Source organism: Carcharodon carcharias, chromosome 1, assembly GCF_017639515.1.
Source record: "Carcharodon carcharias isolate sCarCar2 chromosome 1, sCarCar2.pri, whole genome shotgun sequence".
Taxonomy (NCBI): Eukaryota; Metazoa; Chordata; class Chondrichthyes; order Lamniformes; family Lamnidae; genus Carcharodon; species Carcharodon carcharias.
This window is the reverse complement of record NC_054467.1, coordinates 235,454,845-235,469,424: the sequence shown is the minus strand read 5'-3', so window position 1 is coordinate 235,469,424 and position 14,580 is coordinate 235,454,845. Positions and strand designations below refer to the sequence as shown.

General features: G+C 42.4%; 1 protein-coding gene across 2 annotated transcripts in view; it reads right to left on the bottom strand.

The window, feature by feature from the left end:
• The window catches only part of LOC121282205 (lysine-specific demethylase 3A-like), a 75,714-nt gene that overhangs the window by 41,179 nt on the left and 19,955 nt on the right, over window positions 1–14,580 (bottom strand). For both annotated transcript variants that reach the window (XM_041195804.1, XM_041195795.1), the window contains exons 2-5: window positions 9,850–9,996; window positions 6,841–6,954; window positions 4,532–4,637; window positions 612–736 (exon numbers count right to left, since the gene is read on the bottom strand). In XM_041195804.1, the coding sequence (XP_041051738.1) occupies window positions 612–736; window positions 4,532–4,637; window positions 6,841–6,954; window positions 9,850–9,960 (456 nt within the window). In that variant the 5' untranslated portion in view covers window positions 9,961–9,996. The remainder of the gene's footprint in view (window positions 1–611; window positions 737–4,531; window positions 4,638–6,840; window positions 6,955–9,849; window positions 9,997–14,580) is intronic.

The window sequence follows — 14,580 nt, the reverse complement described above, 5'->3', positions numbered from 1 at the left end:
CCAATTAGATCAAACTTAATTAATTAATTGTTGAAAACAATTGGCTCTTCCCTATTTGAAATCCAAAAGTTTAGACTGTCTGATCAAGATTATTTTCACACCATCATTATCCAAATAGGTCAAGACCGAGTATAATGTCAGTTACAAAAACTAGTCAACATGCAGGTGAACTGACGTCTGGCTTGCTTAGCTCTTTAATGTGTATGAGTCAAAAGCAGGATAGATGCGAGTTGGGGGGCGGGGGGGGTGGTGTCAGTGGTCTCAGCCTTTGAGTCATGAAAGGCAGAGAGATGGAAACAAAAACCACCCAGAAAACGCTGATGCTATAAATTCAGGTCTACTGACAACAATAAAAACCTGTTTATAATAATAAAGAATCTAAATAAAATCATCCAATTAGGTACATTCACTCACTCTGGGCAGCAGAGTCCGTTGGAATTTCAATGTGTTATTACTTAGGGAGCAACATACTTGGACAGATACTAAAGCTCATCATCACTCTGAGCTAAATCAGCTTGTTTATACATGAAATCCCTCCATCTTAGTTGAAGAACAAGAAGTGGCAGGCTAGAAGAGTACATGTTTAGCTATTGTCAAAAGACTTGCTTTACCTGTTCGCTTTTGATCTGCACTAATCGAGTGGTTGAATTGTGATGAGTCACCGTGGCTGGGCACCAATGTGTAGCAGATTTCACGTCAAACACCTTAACTTTATAGCCAGTCAGATTGCTACTACCTGTTAAATAGAGGAACATAGGTTAAAAGTAATCGCTGTAAAGCTTTCAGTCTATGGCTGCCAATTATTCAGAGGTTCAGAGTACCATTTTGTACAGCCACCAATTAGATCAAATTTAATTAATTAATTGTTGAAAACAATTGGCTCTTCCCTATTTGAAATCCAAAAGTCTAGACTGTCTGATCAAGATTATTTTCACACCATCATTATCTGAACATGTCAAGACCGAGTATAATGTCAGTTACAAAAACTAGTCAACATGCAGGTGAACTGACGTCTGGCTTGCTTAGCTCTTTAATGTGTATGAGTCAAAAGCAGGATAGATGCGAGTTGGGGGGCGGCGGGGGGAGGGCGGTGGTGTCAGTGGTCTCAGCCTTTGAGTCATGAAAGGCAGAGAGATAGAAACAAAAACCACCCAGAAAACGCTGATGCTATAAATTCAGGTCTACTGACACCACAGGCTCGGTGACATTAATCACACCTTAAGCAGACGATGGAGTTCATTCACACTGAAATATATCCACTTGCATGCTAACATAACCCATGGTTTCAACAATAGCATGTCAATGTGATCCGAACAGACACATCTTTTGCATGCTCGTTTCTTCAATCTCCACAAAGGCAGGTCAAAACTTTGGAGATACAAAAGTTGGATATGAAGTATTAAGCTGTTTTATCTCTCAGCATGTGAACGTGCAGACCAATAGCTGCATTGAGAAAAATTTCATTCAATGCACTTGACTCAACGTAATACGAAATAATGAAGACACCAAGTTTCCCCATGTTACCGTACTCGACTTACAGAATAACTACTGCATTCAGACCACAGTGTAACCGCCTCTCCCTGCAGTCTCCTAACTTTTCCCCTTATTAGCTTAACTGCAGAATCCAGTTGTGATCAAACTGACTACCTGCCCACGAATAGATTCCACTGATCAATGATCCTCTATGGAGTTCAGATTAAGAGCTGATATAGGAACAAAGTGTGAACCATCAGTAGAAGTCAAACTATCCTTCATTGACTCCAGCGCACCATTTCAGATGCCCATCTTAATACGAATTTAATTTTCCAAATGCCCCGCCCTGTGAATTTAATCCTTTGGAGAATTAGGTTTGGGGCAACAGTGGTATTTTGAACATGTTGCAGCACTAAGATCCATGACCCACATAACCAGAAATCTTAACATTTGGAAACACATAGAAGACCAGTCACTATCAGATCATTTGAGTTTTATTCCACAACTGGTGAAGGTTTGAATGACGGTTACCAACCAAACACCAACTTAATCCGTCTGTCTCTTTCTGATGTCAAGTTCCCTGCTATGTATTTTCTGTCCCTCATTTCAGATTTTGAGCTATGAACATTGTTGCTCAGATGTCAGGATTCCTGCTGCTTCACTGACAGCCCCAATGCGCCAAGAGCAATAGCTGTCATTTCTATTTCCATAAGACGTAGAAGCAGAAGTAGGCCATTCGGCCCAGAGTCTGCTCCATCATTCAATGAGATCGTGGCTGATCTGATAATCCTCAACTCCACTTCATTTTCCTGCCTTTTCCCCCATAACCTTTGATTCCCTTACTGATTAAAAATCTGTCCATCTCAGCCTTGAATATACTGTACAGCCCTTGGCGCTAAAGAATTCCACAGGTTGACTACACTTTGAGAGAAGAAATTCCTCCTCATCTCTGTTTTAAATGGGTGCCCCCTGACTCTGAGATTATGCCCTCTGGTTCTAGACTCTCCCACAAGGGGAAACAACCTCTCAGCTTCTACCCTGTCAAGCCCCCTAAGAACCTTATATGTTCAATAAGGTCACCTCTCATTCTTCTAAACTCCAATGAGTACAGGACCAACCTACTCAACCTCTCCTCATAAGAAAATCCATCCATACCCGGGATCAACCTAGTGAACCTTCTCTGGACTGCCTTCAATGCCGGTATATCTTTCCATAGATAAGGGGACCAAAATTGTTCACAGTATTCTAGATATAGTCTAACTTGTGTCTTGTATAGTTTTAGCAAGGCTTCCCTATTTTTATACTCTATTCCCTTTGAAATAAAGGCCAACATTCCATCTGCCTTCCCTATTACCTGTTTTTTTAAATTCATTCATTCATGGGATGTTGCTTCACTGCCCAGGCCAGCATTTACTGCCCATCACTAGCTACCCTTGGGAAAGTGGTGGTGAGCTGCCTTGCTGTAGTCCATGTGGTGTAGGTGCACCCATAATACTTTAGGAAGGGAGTTCCAGGAATTTGACCCAGCGACAGTGAAGGAATGGCAATATATTTCCAAGACAGGATGGTGAGTGACTTGGACGGGAACTTGCAGGTGGTGGTGTTCCCATCCATCTGCTGCCCTTGTCCTTCTAGGTGGTAGTGGCCATGGGTTTGGAAGGTGCTGTATCAGGAGCCTTCGTGAATTCCTGAAGTGCATCTTGTAGATGGTACACGCTGCTGCTACTGTGCGTCAGTGGTGGAGGGAGTGAATGTTTGTGGATTTGGTGCCAATCAAGCAGACTGCTTTGTCCTGGACAATGTCCAGCTTCTGCAGTGTTGGAGGAGCTGCACTCATCCAGGCAAGTGGGGAGTATTCCATCACACTCCTGACTTGTGCTTTGTGGTGGACAGGCTTTGGGGAGTCAGGAGGTTAGTTACTCATCGCACGATTCCTAGCCTCTGACATTTTTGTAGCCACGGTATTTATATGGCTAGTCTACTTCAGTTTCTGGTTAATGGTAACCCCCAGGATGTTGATAGTGGAGGATTTGGTGATGGTAATGCCATTACACATCAAGGGGCGATGGTTGGATTCTCTTATTGGAGATGGTCATTGCCTGACACTTGTGTGGCACAAATGTTACTTGCCACTTGTCAGCCCAAGCCTGGATATTGTCCAGGTCTTGCTGCATTTGGTTATGGACTGCTTCAGTATCTGAAGAGTTGCGAATGGTGCTGAACATTGTGCAGACATCAGCGAACTTCCCTACTTTTGACTTATGGAAGGAAGGTCATTGACGAAGCAGCTGAAGATGGCTGGGCCGAAGACACTACCCTGAGGAACCCCTGCAGTGATATCCTGGAGCTGAGATGACTGACCTGAGATGACTGACTAACTAGGTTAGCTTTTTGGGATTCATGCACAAGGACTCCCAAATCCCTCTGTGCTGCAGCTTTTTGCCATTTAAATAATATTCAGCTCCTATATTCTTCCTGCTGAAGTGCATAACCTCACATTTTCCCACATTATATTCCATCTGCCAAGTTCTTGCCCACTCACTTAACCTGTCTATATCCCTCTGTGTCATCCTCACCATTTACCTTCCCATCTATTTTTGTGTCATCCACAAACTTGGTGATAGTGCATTCACTTCCCTCATCTAAGTCATTGATACGTATTGTAAATAATTGTAGCACTCCACTAGTTACAGGTTGCCATCCTAAAAACATCCCCCTTATCCCAACTCTGTGTCTTCTATTAATTATAGCCAGTCCTCTATCCATGCTAACAAACTACCCTCAATACTTAGCTTAAGTAGCCTTATGTGCAGTACCTTATCGAATGCCTTTTGGAAATCCAAATATATTACGTCTACTGGCTCTCCTTTTATCTATCCTGCTTGTTACCTCCTCAAAGAATTCTAATAAATTTGTTAGGCATGATTTCCCCTTCTTTTGAAGAAAATTTTAATTGCAATGAACACATCAAGGAAAACTAACTACAAGACAAACAGGTCTTCAAAATTACTAACAAGTGAATTTTCATAATTTTTGGAAAAAACAGTAGGATACTTACCATATAGGAACAGTTCTTGGGTTGATTTTTTAATGAACCAGGTCTTAATCTTGGCACAAATCTCCTTGTTGTCCCGAAGATGTTTTGCCCAGCAATCCTTATTCATCTATTAAATACACTTACAATGTAATTTTTTTTTTAAACTTAACATACAAAAATCAAACTTTAAGGACTTCAATTTTGATTTACAAGCTTTATCACAGTGAAGTGTTTTATTGAAAAGGCACAGGAAGAACACAGAAATTGGCAATCAGTCACGTAAATGTGCTAAGGCCATTCAAAGGTCACAGTTTTAAGTCTTCAGTTGTATGGAGGACCTTGCAATGTGATTGATTTCAGAAAGGAGCAGTCAATATTACAACTGGGTACTATAATGAGAATTAATAAATAATTTCTAATCTTAAGAGTACAAGTCACAGTACATAATGAGTAGCGGTTGCTTAACAGGGTAACAAAATACTCATATTTTATACTCTGAGTCATGCTGCCATCCTTTTGTACCTCAACTATGTAGCCATTCATCATCTACACATCAGGTCTTTCAGTTTTGGGTTGCATTATAGCTGTGTCTCATCTCATTTCTCGATAATGCCCACACACATAAGCTGATCAGGATCAAGTGAGGGAAAGCCACCTGAATGTTCTGCTTTGTATCCTATCAGCAACGCACAGGGATGGGAAATGCTCCACAGCTCCACAAACTCAACCTTTAAAAATGCTGCCTGGACATCGGATTTTCAGTCTGGGTTGGGGGTAGGAAGGAAGGCTGGTATAGGAGTTGGGGCGGGTGATTCGCAAAGAAATGGGGAGGCTGCCGGGTGCAGAGTCGGGCTGGGCAGAAGACCTGACTTAGGGCTCCAGCAGTGTCCATAAGTGAGAAAAAAATACATCCCTGCAGCCCTCACCTCTCCACACACTCCCCATGCCTCATCCATGCCACCTCATGTCCCCCACGGCCCTTAGTGCCAACTCATGCTCCCCCGACCCTCCACTCTTACACCTACCATGCCAACCACTGGTAGAGCTCAGGACCCATGCAGAGATGAGATAAAGTAAAGTTCTAGGTGTCTATTGCAGATTTTACTATATTGAAAAAAAAAGCTCATTCATAGAAACCCATTTACTACATTTGCATTCCTTCAACTAAATAGATCTTTATAACATGCCCATTTATTCAAGTGCGCAATCCCTTATAACAAGTACTGGAATTCATAGTCCCACTTCAAAGAGTGGTTACTTGTAGTTGTCAATCAAACTGTGAAATGGGAGGCACCCTACAGTAATAATGGGTGGTTATGAAATCAGTCATGTAGCACTGATCCAGTAATGGAAGCATTCAGGCTTATGTCAACCCAACAAAGTCAATTTAGTCCTTATTTTTAAAGAAAGTTTATCCCATGTAACTTATGAACTTGTGGCAATGGCTGTAACCCACAGACCAGCATCATCATAGTTCTGCTTCTGAGCCTGTGTTTAGAGACTAACAAAAACTGCACAGCTTTCATTAGCTCAGTGCAATCAACAGAAATGCTCAAAATAGTTATAGCAGTCAAGAGTGAAAAATCTCATTTGATTAGTGGTGAAACGTTCATGAGGCCAGGGGCTGCAGGAAGAGGAAATGGAAAAAAACACTATGCAGGTGCAGTCAAATGCATTGGCATGAAATTTCTCTGATGCTTTAGACAATCCGTTAACCCTTTTCTCTCTAAAACACAACGGTCTGTTATGAAATCAGCAGTGTCAATCCTATCCTTCTGGTTTGGGCTCAACAACATTGGTCCTACCAATTTCAAATAGGATCTCCATTTGGTGTAGGCTGGTTTTGGCAAATCTGGCTAAACAGAGACAAAAATCAAGACTCTCTTCCCTCCCCATCCGTCTCTTTCTCACAGAAAGGCATGAAGCAACAAATATTTGTAAATGCCTACTTAAATCAACTAACATTGACAAACTAAATAGAGGCAAAATGGGGCAATCAGAGGGAAAAGTGGAACGGTACATGGTCATGGGTCAAATTACAAGAATGGCAGGTGTGGTGTTGATCAATCCTCTGAAGTTAGACCTGTGACACATTACTGAGGGGACAGTTGGAGTTTCAATCTCCAGTTGTCTCATTTCACAGAATGATCAGCTTGGATGTGGCAGAAACCCATGGGCTCAAGCTCCAGACCAAATATGCAAGCATGCAACCAAGTGCTACATTATTATGGCTATCTAAGGTGGGTGCTATCTATTCAGCAAATTGTTAGCAGAATAGTCAAATGAGACAAAGAGCCTCCTTCATCCAAACTTAGTGAGAAACCAGTTACCTTTAATGGCTGAAGAGGGATTTCTTTTTGCAGAAACATTCGGTACTTGTCCACAAGAAATTCCACAGGGGTCACCGATCCAAAACCAACTTTGTCCATCAAGCATTTAAAAGTCTGAAACACAATCACCACAACTGAAAACTACTGTCAGGCAGAGATGTGCAAGACTCAAAAATGTATTTAAGCTACATCACTCCTACACTATAACTCCTACATTAGAGAAGTAGGAACAGTTGCTACATTAATTTGGGTGCGAGACAGAGAGCTCCATTTCACCTTAGGGAAATGGAGCTAGAATATTGCCTCTTAGTTGCTTTAACAATCTCATGGTTCCACTGAAATTGATATTACAATTAACAGCCTATGAACTAAAAGGGACAGTGGCAGCATGGATACGGAGTTGGCTGAGTGACAGGAAACAGTGCATTGGTAAACAGCTGATTTTGATACTGGAGAAAGATATATAAAGATAGGGTTCCCCAGGAGTCAATATTAGGACCACAGCTTTCTTGGATCTATGTTAATAACCCTGTCTAGGGTGTGCAGGGCACAATTTCCAAATTTGCAGATGATACAAAACTAGGAAGTACTGTCAACTGTGAGGAGGAGAATGATAGGCTTCAAAAGACTGATGGAATGGGTCAATTGGTGCCAGATAAAATTTAATGCAAGAAGTGTGAAGTGATTAATGTTGGTAGGAAGAATGAGGAGAAAATATGGAGAGCTGCAGAGAAAAGGTGGGAAAGTAGAATTAGCCAGGTAGCTCCGCAGGGACACAGTGGGTGGAATGGCGTCTTTCTGTGATGTAACTATTCTATGACTCTATAAAAGCCCAAAATTAGGATAACAGGTCATAACGGAGACTTACAGCAGTGACTGAAACTTTTCACATCTGGGATCAATTATAGATCCAACCCAGATCCCAGAGTGAATAGTTCAAGTCAGCTGAAAAAATCCCAAGCGAGGTGAAATGAGCAAACCTGGCGGTCAGCTCACAGGACAAAATTATTCCAATTTATGTATAAATGGCTTAATTTCTCACTCACACAGAGGCCAGCATCCAAACCTCCATCCATTGCTCTACCAGCCCAAATGACTTTTAAGATCTGTTGTTCTCATCATGAAATTATGCCACAGCCTTGCAAACTCTGAAGTCACAATCTCCTCACGCCCCAGTGCACCCTTCATCTCTCCCTTCACCCGCTACTGGCAGCTATTCCTTCAGTCACTAGAATTCAAAAACCTTTTAGAAAGAACCCGCTTATTGATACCCTCAATCTATTTTCTCCACCACTACTCTCTCCTGTTAAAGCCTACTTGTATATATTGTCCTGGAAAGTGCTTGGAGACACCTCCCTTACAAATGGGGATGCTAGAAAAATCCAAGTTGCACTGCGACTAGCCAGTCTTGGTCAGGCAAAACTGTGTGGGCTAAAGAACAGAAGGGGTACCTTGTTGCAATTGGGCGTGGGTTGTGGGGGGGTGGGCATGCTGCAGGAGCCTTTTCTTAGCTCTGGAAGACATCATTGGAACAGAGTATATTTGACTTGGGAGTTACTTGGTGCCAAGGCTGAAATCACCTTTGCCCAAGGAACATGAAGGATTTTTTTGACATATTCACATATCTCTACAATTTAACATTTAGTCTGCAGCCGTCAACAACAATTATTCATGATTGTTTAGCGGGTTGTGCATTTTTGGTACAGTCACTTAATGAACAAAACCGTATGCTTCAGATCAAAAGGAGTTTCCCCACAAACCACGAAGACATGCATCAGGAAAGAGGGAATTCAGATTAGAGAACAGATGTGAATGAAGTCATAATCACATGAGCAACAGTCTCAAAAATTCACACTGGGAAGAGATGTGGGCTATTGCCGGGAGAGCCTAGACATGTTCATTTCAGAAGAAAAAAATCTGGGTGTGAATCCAGGTCTGACAAAGTTACAGACTTAGGATTCTAGCAACATGCCACACAGCTGTGAAGTTTGGTTAACATGGGCACTTCAGATTGACGGAGTGGGAAGAAATCTTCAAGAAAATATCACTGTTCAAGATTTCCTCTATAAAATGAACCTGGTACAAACAAAAACTGAACTGCAATGATGATATTAGATACTGTAAAAAAATGGACATTTTATATATTTCTGTATTATGAATTTTATGCTATGTACCTTTCACATGTGTTTTATGTTAACCTTTGGTAAAGCAAAGGGTTAATTGCTGGGTTGTGTTCTAAAGGGAGTTTACTGCTTGTATCAGTTAGGTTAGGTGTAAATGAGGATGTCATACGGTGATTAGGAACAACATGTTGTATGAAACTAGACATGTATAGAGACAAAGGGCAAGAAGTTAGAACAAGTTAGAATGGTTAAATGGAAACTAGAACAACTTAAAACTGTTCGAGTCTGTCTGTGGAATGTATAAATTATCAAGACGGGGAAAGGACAGTTAAATCATTGGGAGGGGGGTCTGCATACTTCTGATTGTATAACTAAAGACCTTAACTGTAAAGAACTATTAAAAGATGTCTGCATGTTAACTTTGTAAATTATACTTCAGAATATAGCTCTCACTAGGGTGTGAGAGTCTACTGATGTAGCTGTGAACGGTTTAAATTATATTGATTAGGTTATGATTTGTGCAAATCGATTGTGGGATTTTTACCAAATGTGGCAGGGGAAATCCTGGAGATGGGAACTAGAGAGAGATAAGGGCTCTCTGTGGAGGTCCCGTGCAGTTTTAACTTATAAAAGAGAGAGACAGTGAACAGAGAAACCAGAAAAAGCAGAATTCAAGAGAAGAAGCCAGTTCACACCTTTACCCATGTCCAGGCTGCATTGAGGAGTAAAGAATGTTTGCAGTCCGTTAACAAAAGAGGCAGCAGTTAAGTATGATCGTTGCTTAATAAATCTCCTAGATGTTTGGAATAACTTTGTTGTCTGTCGACTTTTGTCTGGTTCAAGAACATTCGCTAATACTTAGAAATACAAAAGAAAAATTCCTTACCAGGACAGGCCACTGCACACCATCTGTAGTTTCTCTTGGAGATTTCCTTTCAGCCAAAACTAATTGGTGTTCGATCAGGAAGACCCTCAGCTCCTCGTCATGAAGTTTCATCCACCGACACCAGCTTTCATCAAATTCTAAAAAGACCTGAAATAGGGAGAGAGAGAGAGAGAGAGAGAGAGAGAGAGACACATAAATGAATTTGACCACTTAATCCACTGTTACCTAAAGTTTTAGGCTGATAAGATTGCAGTACTGACAAGGTGCTACACGTTTGTATCTTGGAACCCTTACCAATTATCTGAAAATTGTTTTCGTTTATATATAACAAGCAAAGAGTGTGCTCAAGAAAAGCACACACCTCCACCATGCTGTGCTAACTCAACGTTATTACAATTACATAATTCATCCTCTTGGCTTTTCCCTGCCTGGTTGATGCTCTGTAAATAAAAGATTTTTTTTTCAGCTTTGTATTAAGAGTTTCCACCTCACAGAGCAGGTTTCAGGCCAATCTACACCCAACACGCTCTGAAAACTCTGCTCATATTTTGACAGCTGTGACAAATTACACCACAGCAGCTGAGGTAATCAACGGCATTCTAAAAAAAAAAATACACAATTCATTCTATCTGGCAATGTTAACAGATTCTTTAAAAAATTCCAGTTCTTTCTTGGGCCATATCCTACCTGTATACCAAGTTTTGCTGAAATCCATTCATTAGCTTTTGAGATATATTTGTTTACAAACAGACTAAAACATGGGGGAAAACATTTACCTCTTCCATTGAAGGTGGGCAGAGGTAAAAGTATAATAGATTATTACACAGAACAGGGCTTACAATAGGCTTTATAAAAATGAGCATCAGCATTTTTGTTGACTAGCAGTTGAGTAGCTTTATTACTGTAATATTAGCAGCACTTTGAATGGACAGTTCTCAGCTTATGCAAAGGCCCACTCAATTTCCCAAACGTATGGGACCAGCAGGTAGCTAGCTAGATTTTAAATTTGAGTAAAATAATTGGAGTACTTCTACAATTTAAGTTTTCCACTGTAAAATGACTAGTAAGAAACAGCAGCATCTATTTAAAAAACTCATTCACACTATTATCCTAAGGTTCCTATCCTTAAACCCCCTATCCCACCTTAATGGTGAAGCTAGGTAAGTAATAAAGGGCAGGAAGTATACGCTGATAAAAGGTGGGAAGTAGTAAGGTTGGAGGTGGCTTATATGGGGCATCATCATGAGCAAAGGGGCTGAACTGTCTTTTTCTCTGCTGTATTTTTTATGTATGCAGAGAACAGCGAATCCACCCACAGATTTTTCTGCTTCTTTTCCATCCCACCATTTATTTTACCTCCTCCTCCTCTGGTAAAAGATTTGTAATGAAAATACAACGGCAACACTAGGTTATATTCAGATGACTATTGTGCAGCCCTGTCTTGAGGTTCTCTCACCCTTTATCTTAGTTACCCTGTTGCGAAACATTTTTGGAATTTGCTCCAATCATACAGTTGAGCTCAAATTTGGACCCAGTTTTATGCCTTTGCAACAGAAGCATTCCACATAAGACAGTTACAAATGATCAATTTGTGCATTTTACTTGCTTTTTTCCCCTCCTTGGAGTTGGATTGGATTAGGAAGGGCAAAGAAATCTCTAGTCTGTGCTAACTACAATTATGAAGGTCAATCCACCCGCTAAGGTGAACTTTTAAGTTAAATTGCCTACTCAAGCAGGTGGGTGTAACTATTTTGAAGATTTGGAGGGGAGGTATGCCCAATGTCCTGGACAATATTTAACCTTCAATCAACACCATAAAAACAGAAGGATGATTGGATCATTATCACACCGCTGTTTGTAGGAGCGTGCTGTGCATTAGTGCTGATACTGTCACTAGTATTCTGGGGACCCGGGTTAGAATCCCACCATGGCAGATGGTGAAATCTGAATTCAATAAAAGTCTGATGACGACCACGAAACCATTGCCGATTGTTGTTAAAAAACACATCTGGTTCATCAATGCCCTTTAGGGAAGGAAATCTGCCATCCTTCCCTAGTCTGGCCTACATGTGACTCCAGACCCACAGCAATGTGGTTGGCTCTTAAATGCCCTCAGACCCACAGCAATTAGGGATGGGTAATAAACCCAGCAATGCCCACATCCCATGAAGTGACAAACCAAAAAAGAAAAAAAATTGCCTATTATACTGGAGGTCAAAGGCCTTCAGAGTTCGGAACTAACAGTTCCCAGCAGGCCTCTGAACTTCTGGGCATCGTTGGCAAGGCCAGCCTTTACTGCCCATCCCTAATTGCCCTTAAGGTGGTGGTGAGCTGCCTCCTTGAAACGCTGTAGTCCATGTGGTGTAGGTACACCAACAGTGCTGTTAGGAAGGTGAGTTCCAGGATTTTGACCCAGCGACAGTGAAGGAAAGATGATACATTTCCAAGTCAGGATAGAGAGTTACTTGGAGGGGAACTTCCAGGTGGTGGTGTTCCAACATATCTGCTGCTCTTGTCCTTCTTGATGGTAGCAGCTGTGGGCTTGGAAGGTGCTGTCTAAGGAGCCTTGGTAAATTTCTACAGTGTATCTTGTAGGTAGTACACACTGCTGCTACTGTGTGTCGGTGATGGAGGGATTAAATGTTTGTGGATGGAATGCCAATCAAGTGGGTTGCTTTGTCCTGAATGATGTCAAGCTTCTTGACTGTTGTTGAAGCTGCACTCATCCAGGCCAAGTGGGGAGTACTCCATCACACTCATGACTTGTGCCTTGAAGATTGTGGCAAGGCTTTGGGAAGTCAGGAGGCGAGTTACTTGCCGCAGGATTCCTGGCCTCCGACCTGCTCCTGTGGCCACAGTATTTATATGTCTGGTCCAGTTCAGTTTTCTGGTCAATGATAACACCCAGAACGTTGATAGTAGGGGATTCAGCAATGGTAATGCCATTGAATTTCATGGGGCAATGGTTAGATTCCGTCTTGTTGGAGATGGTTATTGCCTGGTACTTGTGTGGCATGACTGTTACTTACCACTTGTCAGCCCAAGCCTGGATATCATCCAGGTCTTGCTGCATTTGACACGGACTGCTTCGGTATCGGAGGAGCTCCTATGTCTTATGGAATGGTGCTGAACATCATCAGCGAACATCTTCACTTCTGACCTTATGATAGAAGGAAGGTCATTGACGAAGCAGCTGGAGATGGTTGGGCCGAGGACACTACCCTGAGGAACTCCTGCAGTGATGTCCCGACGTGGAAATGACTGACCTCCAACAACCACAACCATCTTCCTTTGTGCTAGCTATGACTGCAACCAGCCTTCAGTATTACTGCAGGAATATAGTCAGGGCCCACAGCCTGTGCAGTATCCAGTGCCTTCTGCCATTTCTTGATATCACCTACAGCGAATTGAATTGGCTGAAGATTGGCATCTGTGATACTGGGGACCTCCGGAGGCCGAGATGGATCATCCACTCAGCATTTCTGGCTGAGGACTGTAGCAAATGCTTCAGCCTCATCTTTTGCACTGATGTACTGGGCTCCTCCATCATAGAGTATGGAGAGATTTGTGAAGCCTCCTTCTCCAGTGAATTGTTTAATTGTCCACCACCCTTCATGGCTGGATGAGGCAAGACTGCAGAGCTTAGATCTGTTCCATTGGTTGTGGGATCGCTTAACTCTGTCTATCACTTGCTGCTTATGCTGTTTGGCATGCAAGTAGTTTTGTGTTGTATCTTCACCAGGTTGACACCTCTTACCAGCTGCCGCACACCCAGTTTCACAGCTATGTCCTTTAGGGGTCAGCCAGTAGTGGTGCTACCAAGCCACTCTTGGTGATGGACATTGAAATCCCCCAACCAGAGTACATTCTGTGCCCTTGGCACCCAAGTGGTGTTCAGCACGAGGAGGAGGGCATGTGGGAGCAGGCTGACAGTAGGTGGTAATCAGCAGGAAGTTTCCTTGCCCATGTTTGACCTGATACCATGAGAGATCATGGGGTCCAGAGTCAATGTTGAGGACTCCCAGGACAACTCCCTCCCAACTGTATACCATTGTGCTATCACCTCTGCTGAGTCTGTCCTGCCAGTGGGACAGGGAGATACCTAGGGACAGTGACGGTGGTGTCATGAGAGAAGTGGAGGGGGGTGGTGTGGTTGTAGGGACAAGCAAGCAGTGATAGAAGCAGATCATCAAAAGATGTCACAGACAAAAGAACACAGAGGTGTTGAAGTTGGTGATATTATCTAAACGAATGTGCTAATTAAGAATGGATGGTAGGGCACTCAAGTTATAGCTCTAGTGGGGGTGGGGGGGCATAAAAGATTTAAAAATAATGGAAATAGGTGGGAAAAGAAAAATCTATATAATTTATTGGAAAAAAAAAGGAAGGGGGAAGAAACAGAAAGGGGGTGGGGAAGGAGGAGGGAGTTTAAGATCTAAAGTTGTTGAATATTCAGTCCGGAAGGCTGTAAAGTGCCTAGTCGGAAGATGAGGTGCTGTTACTCCAGTTTGCGTTGGGCTTCACTGGAACAATGCAGCAAGCCAAGGACAGACATGTGGGCAAGAGAGCAGGGTGGAGTGTTAAAATGGCAAGCGACAGGGAGGTTTGGGTCATTCTTGTGGACAGACCGCAGGTGTTCTGCAAAGCGGTCGCCCAGTTTACATTTGGTCTCTCCAATGTAGAGGAGACCGCATTGGGAGCGACGAATGCAGTAGACTAAGTTGGGGGAAA